General features: G+C 46.1%; 1 protein-coding gene across 1 annotated transcript in view; it reads left to right on the plus strand.

Annotated features, from left to right (window-relative positions):
* Positions 1-12,921, plus strand: part of SZT2 (seizure threshold 2 homolog (mouse)) — a gene marked incomplete at its 5' end in the record, with an annotated part of 58,424 nt that overhangs the window by 3,349 nt on the left and 42,154 nt on the right. Inside the window, 9 exon segments of the mRNA XM_009877212.1 lie at positions 1,231-1,390; positions 1,848-1,954; positions 2,132-2,342; positions 3,376-3,546; positions 8,908-9,139; positions 9,794-9,923; positions 11,155-11,297; positions 11,921-12,073; positions 12,425-12,539. Coding sequence (XP_009875514.1) covers positions 1,231-1,390; positions 1,848-1,954; positions 2,132-2,342; positions 3,376-3,546; positions 8,908-9,139; positions 9,794-9,923; positions 11,155-11,297; positions 11,921-12,073; positions 12,425-12,539 — 1,422 coding nt within the window.

Raw genomic sequence — 12,921 nt, forward strand, 5'->3', positions numbered from 1 at the left:
TTGGTGCAGTATTTCTCTCATGGTATTACCCTATAAGTTCTTCCATGCAAATGAGAGAAAGAGACGCACTTGGAGGCCAGAGGGACTGGCAAGTCTGCCACAGGCTCTGGGGTGGAGGTGGAAGGCCCCAGGGGCAGGGCAGGAACTGGAACTTTTTTACTTTTGAAGTTGCATTAGTTATGTCATTGTCAACAAGTGTCTGAATTTAAAGCATCTGGCAAATTAAACTGATGGATTGTCAAGATAGAAGGCCCCAGGGGCAGGGCAGGAACTGGAATTTTTTAACTTTTGAAGTTGCATTAGTTAAGTCATTGTCAACAAGTGTCTGAATTTAAAGCGTCTGGCAAATTAAACTGATGGATTGTCAAGATTTTTTTGCTCACAGTCACAGAGTGGTCCCATTTGTGCAGAACAAAAGTCCAGTTAGTTCTAATTTTCTTCTCCCAGCTCCAATCATCTGTAGCTTTGCAGAGGAAGGTCTTGCCTGTTGTCTGTCTTAGCAATAAAAATGAAGCAATGGTTTATTACAGGGTTGAACTGCTAGAGCTTTCTGGAGGACTATGAGCACAGTAGGTTCCTCTAGAATGTAATTATACAAATTTCAGGCTTTGCTTGGGGGCTGTTTTTCATAGAAGATGCAAGAGAAGCCTACCTGCATTTGCTTATGTCAGCAGTGCATAGCAAATGCTGTTCAGACAGTGTTAAATGTATAGGCACTAGACATTGTCCTTATGAGTCTTCTTAACCTCTCTGCTGCAGTGCTTCATGAGTGAGACATAGCTGTTCCTGCCTCTCCAGCATTTCTGAGCTTGACTTAAGTTACATCTTCTACTAAATGACAAGGGAAAAACATGATATTCACCCTCTCTTTAATTGAGAACTGCTTTGCTCTGCAGAATAGCTTTAGTGACCCCAAAGTGTCTCATCTTTCCTCTCCTGTGAGAAATCACCTTGTAATAAAGCTCTGAGCATGTCATCCCCTTCCTCTACCCCCAACTAGCCTTTCTCAGATCATCTAAGGGGCCCAAGTGACCAGGACTTTGAGAGCACCTGGAAATTAAAGCTAAAAGTGGAGCCTGCTGGAATGCTCCAGAGCTCTGGTACCATTGCTCTGCTAGACTGAAGGCTACTGGGGAGAGTGAGAAGTGTAGGAGAGCCTGAAGTGTGCCCTGTGGGGCCTTGTGTTGTTTCTGGTTTTTGTTTTTGTTTTTGTTTTTTTTACTTTTCCAGGTTGATTTGTCACCCTTGAGCCAGGAGAGCCCCAGTGACATGCAGGAGTCATCTGGGAGGAAGCCCAGCGTGTCTGTTGTCACTGCTGACGTTGGCCTGGTCAGCATGGTTCGGCAGGGGATCCTGGCGCTGCAGCTGCTGCCCTCCAACTCCAGCGCAGGTTGGCTTCATCCTCTGGGTTCAGGTTTGCCCAGCTGTTTGTAAAGGGCTGTATTCCTCCTGCCTTAGGCTGGGATAGCTTTTATGAGGGCTGATGTGTGGACCCTTCTGTTAGGGATGAAATTTCTACGGCGGCAAATTGATGAGCAAACTGGCATGGCAGGAGTGGGGAGAACAGCACGGTGCTGTGTGCCGTGTGTCAGCCTCGGGGAGTTTGTGACAAAGCAGAGCTGTGACTGTAGCTTGGCACGGCCCACGGTGTGCAGAGCTATGCCGGGCCCGAGTGCTTCCCTCTACCTAATTGTGAAGTTTGCCAGCTCCAGAACACCCCGGAAGCTCTAAACCAACCTCAGGACTTTCAGCTTTTGCCCTGCTTGAATTTTATCTCTGGTGGGTATACTGGGAGAGTAGTAGCTGGCTGAGATGGAAGATGCACTAAGCTGCTACCTTGTTTACAGGTATAATAATAATCACGGATGGTGTGACCAGCGTCCCTGACGTGGCCGTGTGTGAGACTTTACTCAACCAGCTCCGCAGTGGCACAGTGGCCTGCTCCTTTGTACAGGTAGGTTTGTGTTAGCAGGGAGTGTGGGTGCTGCTACCTACCCGAAGGAGGAAGGTGTGCTACTCTCACCAGAGGGGGAGGAGGGACTTCTCTGACTGTTTAAGGCCTTTACTGGCCCTCTGCCTTGGCCTTAACACTGCTGTACTCTCGCAGGCATCTTCTTTATCCATCTCCTAGGTGGGCGGTGTCTACTCCTACGATTGCAGCTTTGGCCACGTTCCCAACGTGGAACTGATGAAATTCATCGCCATGGCCACTTTTGGTGCTTATCTCTCCACGTGCCCTGAGCTGGATCCCTCGAGCCTGGATCTGAATGTGTATCACAAGGCATTTCTGCTGTACTCCTTTCTTCGTACTGGGGAGTCCCTGAATCCAGAATACTACTGTGGTGAGCAATGTGCATGTCTTCTTTTTAAGCAACCAGCTGTCTTATAGCACCTCTCTTTGGGGTGACTCCTGCAGGTTTAGTTATGCTGATACTTGACCCTTGGACTGTGCCTCCTGTAGGCTCTGGGCACTACTGGGCTACGTGGGCTTGCCTGTGACTCCCCTCCTGGTCCCAGGAATTGGGCAGATCAGGGAAAAGTAATGTTCCATTTTGCACTGTTCCCCTTTCTGTGGACTGTGCTCAGCAAACTGCAGTTAGGCCTGATGTGTTGGAACTTGGAGGTGGAGAGAAGCTCTCCTCTGTCCTTTTCTGCACACTGGCTTGCCTGCAGATGAGGGTGTTCTGGAGAGCTTGTCCTAATCGAGCTTGCAGATGGCAGTTTGGATAGAAAAACTAGGTTGCTGAGAACCACCCCAAATGCCTCTCGTGGTTGTTCTTATTTTGTGGGTGTTAGTGACTGAGAGTGTGCCAGGAGAGATTAGTTTCCAGTAAAACATGGCAACACCCTTTTGTGTCCTGGTGATATGTTGGTGCCATCTGTGCTTTCTGTAACTTGGCAGCAGAAGCCTCAAACAGTGACAAATTTGAGGAGAGCTGGCCTAGGACTTGAAAATGTTGAATCTTAAAAAGATCAGGTGTTAGTGGTTTAAACTCAAAACTTCTCCATCCTGATAGCTTTTAGAAAACACCTGGGAATTTCAGGGAAAGGCATAAAGCCGAAAAGCTTGCCGTACAACTGTTGGAACAGCTGTGCAGTTTCTGCCTGTCTGGGCTAAATGTGTAACTCCAACGCGTGCTTTGTCACAGAGGCTGCCCCAGAGGAAGCAGGGCCCCTCCCAGGCTTCTTGGCCACACTAGTGGACCTGTTAGCTGTGTTGCAGTATCAGGAGTGGGTGTAAGTGGTGCCTGAGAGACGTCCTGTTCTTTGGGGAAGTGAGTGTTCCTGGCAGCTGTTGTAAATCGCTTTGGGAGGGCTGTTGCTGTAGGGTGAGAAGCAGGGAAGTCTCAAGAACCTCACCTCTTCCATTTTCAGTGTCCCAGCACAGGCTGTTCAACGAGCACCTCGTGTCTGCAAGCAGCAACCCTGCTCTGGCGATGAGGAGGAAGAAGCACACTGAGAAGGAGGTGCATGCTGACCTTGTAAGCATTGTCTCCGTCCGGCTGCGGGAGGGCTACAGCATCCGTGAGGTCAACATCACCAAAGGTGACTGGGAGAGGGTGCTGGGGGCTCGGGTGGGACTCTGCTCTCAGCTTTTTAGAGGAAAGTGCAAGGTGTGCCATCTCAGCGGAGTGGCTGGAGCCATTTGCTCCAAACTCTTAAATTTGCTTTCATGAATAATTGCCTGATGTTGTACAGTTGTGCACTTGCCAGGCTCATCCTCTGTGGCTGTAAGTGCCTGGGGAGGGACAAACAGACTGTGACATTTTGTATCATGGAAGTGATTCCATGCAGTTGCGGGGAAACTAGTGACAGAGCTTGGGGGGTTGCAATGTTTTCTGGTATTTCCTCTGTATTTCTTCTTTATTCATCCCTTTCTCGTCTCTTGCTAGATATACTTCGAAACACTAATACAAAGTTGAGCCCTTTGGTACCACAAATTTAAAGCCTCCAAACTGCAATCTTTTAAATGAAGAAATTTGAGGGAAACAAGGATATTGTTAGGTAAAAATGCGAAATCAGACAGGACCATGACCAATACTAGAAGAAAAAAGTTTCCAGTGGTCCAATTCTGTCATCTGTTCTGTTGCTAAATGTTATGGCACCTGAACTGTGAGAACTAGATGCTGACAAGGGACCTTGAGGAGTTGGAGTATCCCAAGTAGTGTCATTAAACCCTACCTAATTTTCCATCTCCAACTGTGACTAGTGTTAGTGCTTTAATTGAAAGGGAGATGAAAAAATCCACGTGCACAATTTATGAATTGCAAGCAAAGGAAGAAATTATTCTTGCCCATCACAGTGATTGGCAGAAAGCCTGGAGGATGGGATTCTTAAAACACAGTGCAAATGTGTACAACGTGGTGATCCAGTGCCTTCAGTATTCTTTTTTGGGATATTAGTACACAGAACATGTTCTGTATGAGAAAATCAAAGTCTGTGATACAACTACAATGTAATTCCAAAATTGCTGTATGATGTTTTCTGTGAGTTTACTGTGGTGTGCCTTTAAACCATGTAAATATCTTATGGTTGCTGCACTGGTTGGAAAGTTGTCCCGGAGCTTCATTGCTCTTTCTCGAGCTTCCTCTCTAAACTTACTCAGGCCAAATTAGACCTATGTGACTTTATTACCGTTAATTAATTTTATCCTCCTTCTCTGACATTGCACAAATGTATTTAGGAACCGTGCCTTTCTCCTTGCAACCTCTCTTTTGGCAGGTTAAGCAAGCTAATATTTCAGCGTCTTTTTGTAAGGGCAGGGTTTTCCTTCTGTTTATTAATCTTAATGGCACTTTTTTCTTTCCATTCAGTTGTTCAGTTTTCAGTTTGGTCTCGTATTTCTTGGAACAGTCAATAAGAGCATTGTAAATGCAGTTTTATTAGTCAGTTGTTCAGTAGCACTGATAATTTCCAGCTTCTTAAGTAAAATATTATATCTGATAGGCTAGGAATCACATGAGCTTTCTCCATTATTGTGTTGCATTGTTAGCGCAGAAATCCCTGCGTATTTCACTTACCTTTGCTTCCGTTTTATGAGTCCTTAGAGGTCTTTTATTCATTCTTATTTGTTTAGTAGTCCTTAAATATGCTATTCAGCACATAAGAGTACTCTCAAGTTCATCTCAACTTAGTATTCCTGTGTGATGACTTGGGATTCCACTTCTTTTTGCTTGGTGCTTCTTACAAACTGAATAGGTTTAAACCATTTTTTTTGAGAAGGTTGCTAGCAATCGTATCAGGTGGGGTCATTTCTAAAGCTGGTCTTCCATGAATATCCCTAACTTCTTGTTTGAGGAGTTTTCTATTAAAAGTAAGAATCTGCGAAGGTTTCCTGTTGAGACAGCTCTTCTGTCTCTGCAGGTTACTTTCACTAGTCTCCTGTAGACGTGATATGAGATACTTCCCTTATATCCAAGCAGATTAGGTCTGTTGTGCTGTCCTTGACTAGGAAAGGCTGACAAGTCAGTTCCTGTCCAAGCTGTGCTCAGTGTTGCGTCTTTTTATCATTCTATGCACCAGTTCATTTAAAGCTTGAACAGCACAGGAGAAGGAATCTTACTTTAATCTGGCGGCAATGGTGAAGGGTTCTTGGTGACTGTGAAATCTGGTGTAGAAATGCTGGAAGAGGTAACAGGTGAAAATAATTCAAAACACAATCAGACAAGTTCAGGCCACACCTTTTTGCACAAAGGTGAAGCAACAACCTCTATCTCAGATGTCCTGGTCTGGGCTAAACAGAACCAATTCTGTTCAGTGCAGCAAATTCCTAGACTCTGTAGGAATGTATCAGAAGTATCACCACACATTCACTGTACCCCTTACGCTTTCCTCTAGGTATCTGTCTTTTAGCCCTTGTAACGCTGAAGGGATCGGTCTTCCATTTTTACGAGATCAGAGAGCAGAAGAGCAGCTGCACTGGATCAGAGTTACTTTCTGTACTGAATAGCTATGGGCAGGTGCACAGAGAAGAATAAGAATAGGGTAAACATACACAATATCTCTTTTCTCCTTTCTGTTTTTCTTCCCTTTGAGCACTCTCTAGCTCTTTGCAGCTCAGGGTCACCCTGAGCCAAAAATACTTTCTGTGTATTTTATGAAGTTTTTTAGCAGGAATTTAAAAATGCAATGTGTGAGCTACCAAATACAGTGTGTATTTTTGTGCCAGCCTTCAGAATAGTAGCAGATAACATTACTTACACTTTGGAAAGGCTAAATGCTCTGGGAGTTGCTGGCTGTGATCCTTAAAATTGTTGCACTAACATCTTGAAGTAGAATTTAGAAAAGATCAAGACATTTAGACGGTCAGCACTGCTTCTGCTAAGGAAAAGCGTGGTTTTGGCTAATCAGGGCTCTCTGGGCCATTCTGTAGAGAAGTATATAACAAAGAACAGTTAATTAACCTCAATTGCCAAAAGCTTTTGCCAAAACTTCCAAACTCAAGGCTATTAAGGAGCCAGCTGGCTGTGAAGCAAGAGCAAAGAGTGCAGTTGTGGACTTTGACACTGTCGCTTTTCTGCTTCGTTTTGCCAAAGGCAAAATAGAATAAATAGCTCACTTTGTACTCAGAGTTGCCTGGAGAGGTTGTTTGCGATATTTATAAGTGCTCCAGTTACCCTCACTATTGGATTTTAGGTATTTAGGCATTTAGAAGGTTACTGTGGTTAGTTAGGAACGCAGAGGTGCTTGTGAAAGGGAAGGTGTGGAACGGAGAGAAACTGTCTGGCAATCCATGGGGCTGTAGCTTGTAATGGAGCTCAACTCCTCTCGTTTGTTTCTGGGACGATGTCAGAGGATTGTCCTCTATAATAACAACAAAAAAATAGTTCTCCCTGGCTATTTTGTGTTGCTGTGTGTTGAAGAGAGCCTGGAGGACATTTTTTTTCAAAACTTCATCTTCCCTTGCGAATCAGTCCAGCACCAAAAGGGGCCAGGCATGAGATGACCGACGGGAATGGTTCCAGTGTCAGGAATTGGGAAGGCAAACTGAGTTTTCTAAAACCCAGAGCTGGACTTTTTGTTATTTTGATTTCTTTCATAAACTTTTATTAGCTGTGAAGACAAGAACCAGAAATAGATTGCTTTGCAGTTAGAACAAGCTGGAGATTCATCTAGGTATGACTTCAAATTAAGCAAATATTTTGCCTGTGTTTCTAGTTTTGCTTGTGTGGATTGTAGGAGTGAAGCCAGGATGACTAATGGAAACACAGGTGGAAGCAGGAAATATGTTCATTAGTGATCTCAGCAAAAAATGTAGGAATTTACTTATCGTGTTTGCTGTTGATGAAGTAGAAAAGCTTTGTTATGAGAACAAAAAATATTGTGCACAAAGCAGTGGATGAGTGCTAAAGCAGCAACGGTGAGATAACAGCATTGAAATGGGAATAGACAAATTTATAAATTCTTGTTCAGCCTCTCTCATAAACTAGACAATCTTCATATGGAAACAACAGATGGTGCAACCTTGGCAAATGCATTTATAGTAAAGCAAAGCACCCATTGTGGAATATATTAGAAACCTTAAATAAACCCCTAGTAATTCCTCAGGTGATAGAATCCACCACTGATCATCTGTGTTCAGGAAAGGTGAATTCTTGAGGTGCAGGAAGGTCCGAGACTGTTAAGGGGAAGGGATATTTGCTGTCCTAGGCTGGTGACCGTGGCTTGATTTAACCTGCACAGTAACAGCTGAAACTGAGTAAGCATTTCTTCCCCCGCTGCACCTTCCTTGTCAGTGTTACGGAAATGAAGCTTCTCAGAATGAAAGTAATCAAAAGAACAACGAAACATGAATTTGGCATGTTCCCTGGAAAGGTTCTTCTAAACGTTGACAGGGAAAACATACCCTGAGGGAGCCTCCCAGCAGGGACCATGGGAGCAAAAAGCTAGATGGCTTTAAAATGGAGAGTAATCAGCCCGTGAAGGGGATGTCATGATGTGCCTACGATAGCAGCAAATGCAACTCTGCAGGAAACACAGGATCCAGGCTGATGACCTGTTCGGACAGTTTCCAGCACATCCAATCACTTATTTCACAAATGCTGCATGTCTGGCAAACTACAGAGCAGGCTGGACATCAGAATAGATGATTGAGCAGTTGAAACAGCAGTGTGACACTGTTGTAGAAAGTCATGTGTTTCCCGAGGTTGTTTTGGTACAAATACACATGCACTATCAGCAGGACTGTAACGATTTTCTGCTCTTCAGTGAGGCTCGCTGTCAGGTGCTTGTGTTAATCTTGCTAGAGAGGCAATGGCCAGCTTAAAGGAGAAAGTAAAAATATAAAGTTTGAAGAATGATTGGATACCCATCCTTCATAAATTTGAGAGGAGAAGAGCGTAGTGAGAAGCTTTTGATGCTTGAAGTTCTAAAGTACATGAAATACTCTCTGTACAGGAAGAACATAGAATTTAATTCAAGAATTGGGCCTCATCTTCCAAATTTTTTATGGTCTGGGCCCATTGTGTCCAAATGTGCACGTTTCTACGGTGGGATGCGTTAACTCCGTGGAGTGCAGATGAGACAACTTCATAGCTTAAAGGCCCTGCTCATCTGTGCAAAGCAGCTGTTTTCTTGGAAACAAAGATTAGGCTGTGAGGAAGAAAGCCCACTGAAAATGTCGGCACCTCCTCTGAGTTGCAGTTGCCTTCTCTATTGTAAATACTACAAGTCCATGTAGGGTACTGTTCACCAGATACTACTGTGTGAGCAACGCCTCCCTCTGTTGGGGAGGAAGGAGAATGACTTCAGCTAGGGCAAGCATCTGTTAGATTACTTCGTCCTCAAAGCATCCTCAATACTGTGACTTTGTCATCAATCTCACAGTACTTGGGGGTCCCTTGTCAGAGATAAAGCTTAGATGTGTACCAAACAAGCACCTGAACTTACTCTTCTGCTCCCATGCAGGGGGGTCTCAGCTGGAAGTGAAACTAGTGCTGCTTTGGAAGCATAACATGAGGATAGAGTACCTAGCTGTGACACCCTGGCCCCTGGACCCACTGAAGCGGAGCACGTGGGTGGAGGTGACGATGGAGGGAAGCTATGACATCTTGCACGACATCAGTTGTACCATGAGGAAGCCTATCACCAGCCTGTACCGCACCACAGTTATCCGACGCTTCTGGAACACCTTGCAGAGGTGAGTCAGACCATGCCCAGCAGTTCCCAGTGTCCGATGTCACCAAGAAATTCCTTCCTTGGCATGCTGGGGTGAGTTATGCTGGTGGCCATCCCAACCCAGGATCACAAAGGAGTGTGCTCTGAGAAAGAGGCATGACTGGTAACCAGCTTGCTGTCCAGCCAAGGGAGAGACTCCAACTGACCTGTGGCCTAGTCTGTAAGATTGCTTCATGGTGATGGTGTTGCTGCCCGAGTCCTGATCCTGTGATGCAAACCTTAACTCTGCCTGCTGTCCCATGGAGGTGGTGGGCTCTCTAAGCATGGCCTTGCAGCTGTCCTGCGTGGTCACGCTAGGAGCAAGACCTCATGTCTTTCAGCCTGAAGGGCATGTGCGTTGTAACCGTTTCCTGACCAGGGTGACTGTTACTCTCTGCTACTCAGCAGGTTCCTTTTCTAACACTTTGTTCCTAACTCTGATCATCCTCCTTATATATTGGGCCATTTACACTTGAACTCCCTTAACATGCTCTTTGCAGTTGTCCTGGAAAGCTCTGTAGGTGTAGATGGGCTCCCAGCACATGGGGAGTGCTGTGTGTGGGGAGGCACTGGGCTGACTGAGGCAGCATGGGGGAAGAGTGTGGGCTCGTGTGGTTAACTGCCCCTTCTCTTTCAGCATCAACCAGACAGATCAGATGTTGGTTCATCTGCAGTCTTTTGACACAGTCCCAGAACATTTCACCATTCCTGAGAGCACTAAGAATGGGGTGCCCCTCTTCTACATCCCCCCAGGCTCCACCACTCCGGTATGTTCCTTCTCTCTCCTGGTTAATGTGGGGTAGGTTCTCCCTTCTGCCTATTCTGTCTTGTGGCAGGGGATGATGGGTCCCCACAGGCAATCAAGGTATTCTCTCAGACTTTATCTCTTGCCCTTTCTTCTGCTCTGTAACAGAGTTCAGATGTGATGCGGTGCCTGTGAGCATCCCGTCCCATACTTTTTCCCCTCTGAAACACCACTCTGTGTCTTTACTGCTGCAGCAACACCTCTAAGCCCCACAGCAAGTTTCCCAAGTGTGCTGTGAAACCTTCTTCTGTTGAGATGTAATGTGTGAGACTCATGGGGAGATAGACTCGCTTGCTTTTGCCGTGCTTTTTCAGTGGATACCTCCTGTGTGGAGCTGCTGCTGGCAATCTTGTGCCCTGGTGATGTAGCTCAGCACCGTCAGGTGAAGATACAGGGTGTGCTGGATAGTTGTTTAATCAGCTCATTGCCTTGAGCGCTCATGTGGAAGGTGCAAGAGAGATATTTGTCATCTGCACAGCAGAAATGAAACAAAATATGAGCTAATAGTTTCCACTGCAAAATTCAAACTCATTGAAGCTCACTGAGTGAAGTGCTAGCATATTATCTGTTCCTTGCTAGTAGTGGCATTAGCAGAAGTTGACTAATGTATAAAAGCTAGGGGAACTTTAAGAGAACTATCCCTTTTAAATCCTTTACTTCTTTAGGTTTGCTTAGGGAATTTTCGCTGTGTAGGCTTATGTATGCCACAATATATCTGGAGCATCCCATCCTATGGGTAACCGCCACTTTATTGCTGTGTCAGCAGAGTTGCTATAGTTGGTGGAATCCCAGTGTTACCATACAAACATGTTAAAGTTGCCCAGTGCTGCTTATTGCTGGTACCCTATTTGCATGAGTGGTTTCACATGAGTTTATCTCGATGTTTAATTGCTCTGCTGACACAAGCCACATATGCCCCCTCTCAATCAAAAAGCACACCGTTACATATGCCATCTTTTCCTTGGTTGATTCACTAGGTAGTTAAATTCCTAATCAACTTGACATTTCAAGTTGACTTTTGCATACTTTGTACTGCTTGTTTCAGTGTGAATGCACTTAGTTAAACTTTCTGCAGAAAGCCAGCGATGTGACTGGCTGCCTAGGCCTACGTAACTCAGCCGCAGAGAAATTCCTGCTCTCTCCGAGTGGAACCAGACAATTTCTTGCTGAGTATTGCCCTGTCATTTTCTCAGGTGCTGTCCCTGCAGCACAGTGGGTCTGACTCGAGCCACTCCCAGTTTGCCTCCTACTGGAAGCCTATCCTTTCCATGGATGCCAACTTCTGGCAGAGGTGGCTGCACATGCATCGTATAGTCCTTCTCCTGGAGCACGACACGTATGTAACGGGCAGGGCTGAGCTCACGGGCCCAGCGTGGGCCAGCCTGGGAGAGCAGGGTGTCCAGTTCAGTCCAGTGGCAGAGTTGCAGCTGTCTTACAGGTGCCTCTGGCCAAGGGGAGGGCCTCACTAGCAGGACCTGAAGGATGGTGAAAGCTCATTTATTTGAGAGGGGCTGTGGGTTCGGAAGTCATCTTTGTCAAGAGTGGGGTTATTCTCAGGAACGTAAATAGATTTTCAAGTTCCTCTTGGGTTTGGATTTCTTCATTGCAACGGGTGTGGGCTATTCAGATGGAGCTATCCCACATATTTTTCTTTGCTGCTGCTAAACATCTTCCTTGAAAGCTTTGCTTTCCTGAGGCTGGTCCTAGTTGCAGAGTTATGTAAGAGCCATGGAGCGCAGGGAGGGAGACTGAAACCCTGCAAGGTGAGAGCAGGGTCCCTGCATGTTTGGGGAGTGTGGCTCTTGCTCATGGGCCCAGGCAAGCGAGGTTTTTTTGAATATTGGCAGCTGTGGGGGAAGAAGGCTGATGTACCAGTCAGAGAATGAGTTGGAATGGTTGTAGCAAAGTCTGGGGAAAAGAGAAACTGGTTTTAAAATTACATTATGCCACACTCTGCAGGCCTGTGCCCAAGCACCTGCACACACCAGGCAACAACGGCCGCTACAGCACCATCCAGTGCCGCATCTCTCACTCGGCGCTCACCTCCTTGCTGCGGGACTGGAGCAGCTTCGTGCTGGTGGAGGGCTACTCCTACGTCAAACTCATACATGGGTGAGTGGCTCTGAAGTAGTCCTGTACAGGGAATCGGGCATACGGCCAGATCAAAGATCCAGTTAGACCAGTGTGCTGTGACAGGCCAGAGCAGGTGTCTGGAGGAGAGGATGAGAGCGAGACAAGTGGGTATGAAACCCCATGTACTCTGAACTGCTGCCACTGTGTTCCGGGCACAGCCCGGAGGAAGAGGGAAGCCAGCAGGGGGATTTCTGCACACCAGAACTGACATGTGGTGCTGCCAAACTGTGTGGGCCGAGTTGTGTTGAGCTCTGCAGAGCAGACCTCCACTTGGTCTGAGTGCAGCATGGTCCATGCTATTTCAGCACTGTCTTAATCCGTCCTCCCTAGCTCTGAGGATCCCACACCTTCCTCGTTTTATGTGGTGCGGATCATCTCCAAAGCTCCCTGCATGGTTCTCCGGCTGGGGTTCCCCATTGGCACACCTGCACAGGCCAGGAACAAGGTGAGAGCTGACTGGCTGCTTCCTGGGGTAGGAGCAGAGCAAGAAGTTCTGGATGTAGAAGTGGTGGGTAGATTACAGGTGATGGGCAGGTATCTTATAACAAATAACTCCTATGTCAAGGCTTAGATGGTGTGAGTTTCCTGTAACACAAAGGGACAGTTTGGACAAAGCTTTCTATATTAAGTCTGGGAAAGATATAAAGCCTAAGACTCAAAGATCGATAGAGTAACTGGTCACCTGAATGTTTTTCCCACTACTTAGTTCATCTGTGGGGCTTGAAAGGACTCAAAGGTTATCTGGTCTGTCCTTGTGACCATAGCATAATCGATACTGTCTGTCAGGAACAGCAGATACGTCTGACTCATCTGTAAAGACTGCTGTG

The sequence above is a fragment of the Apaloderma vittatum genome, unplaced genomic scaffold (genome assembly GCF_000703405.1).
Source record: "Apaloderma vittatum isolate BGI_N311 unplaced genomic scaffold, ASM70340v1 scaffold13959, whole genome shotgun sequence".
NCBI lineage: Eukaryota > Metazoa > Chordata > Aves > Trogoniformes > Trogonidae > Apaloderma > Apaloderma vittatum.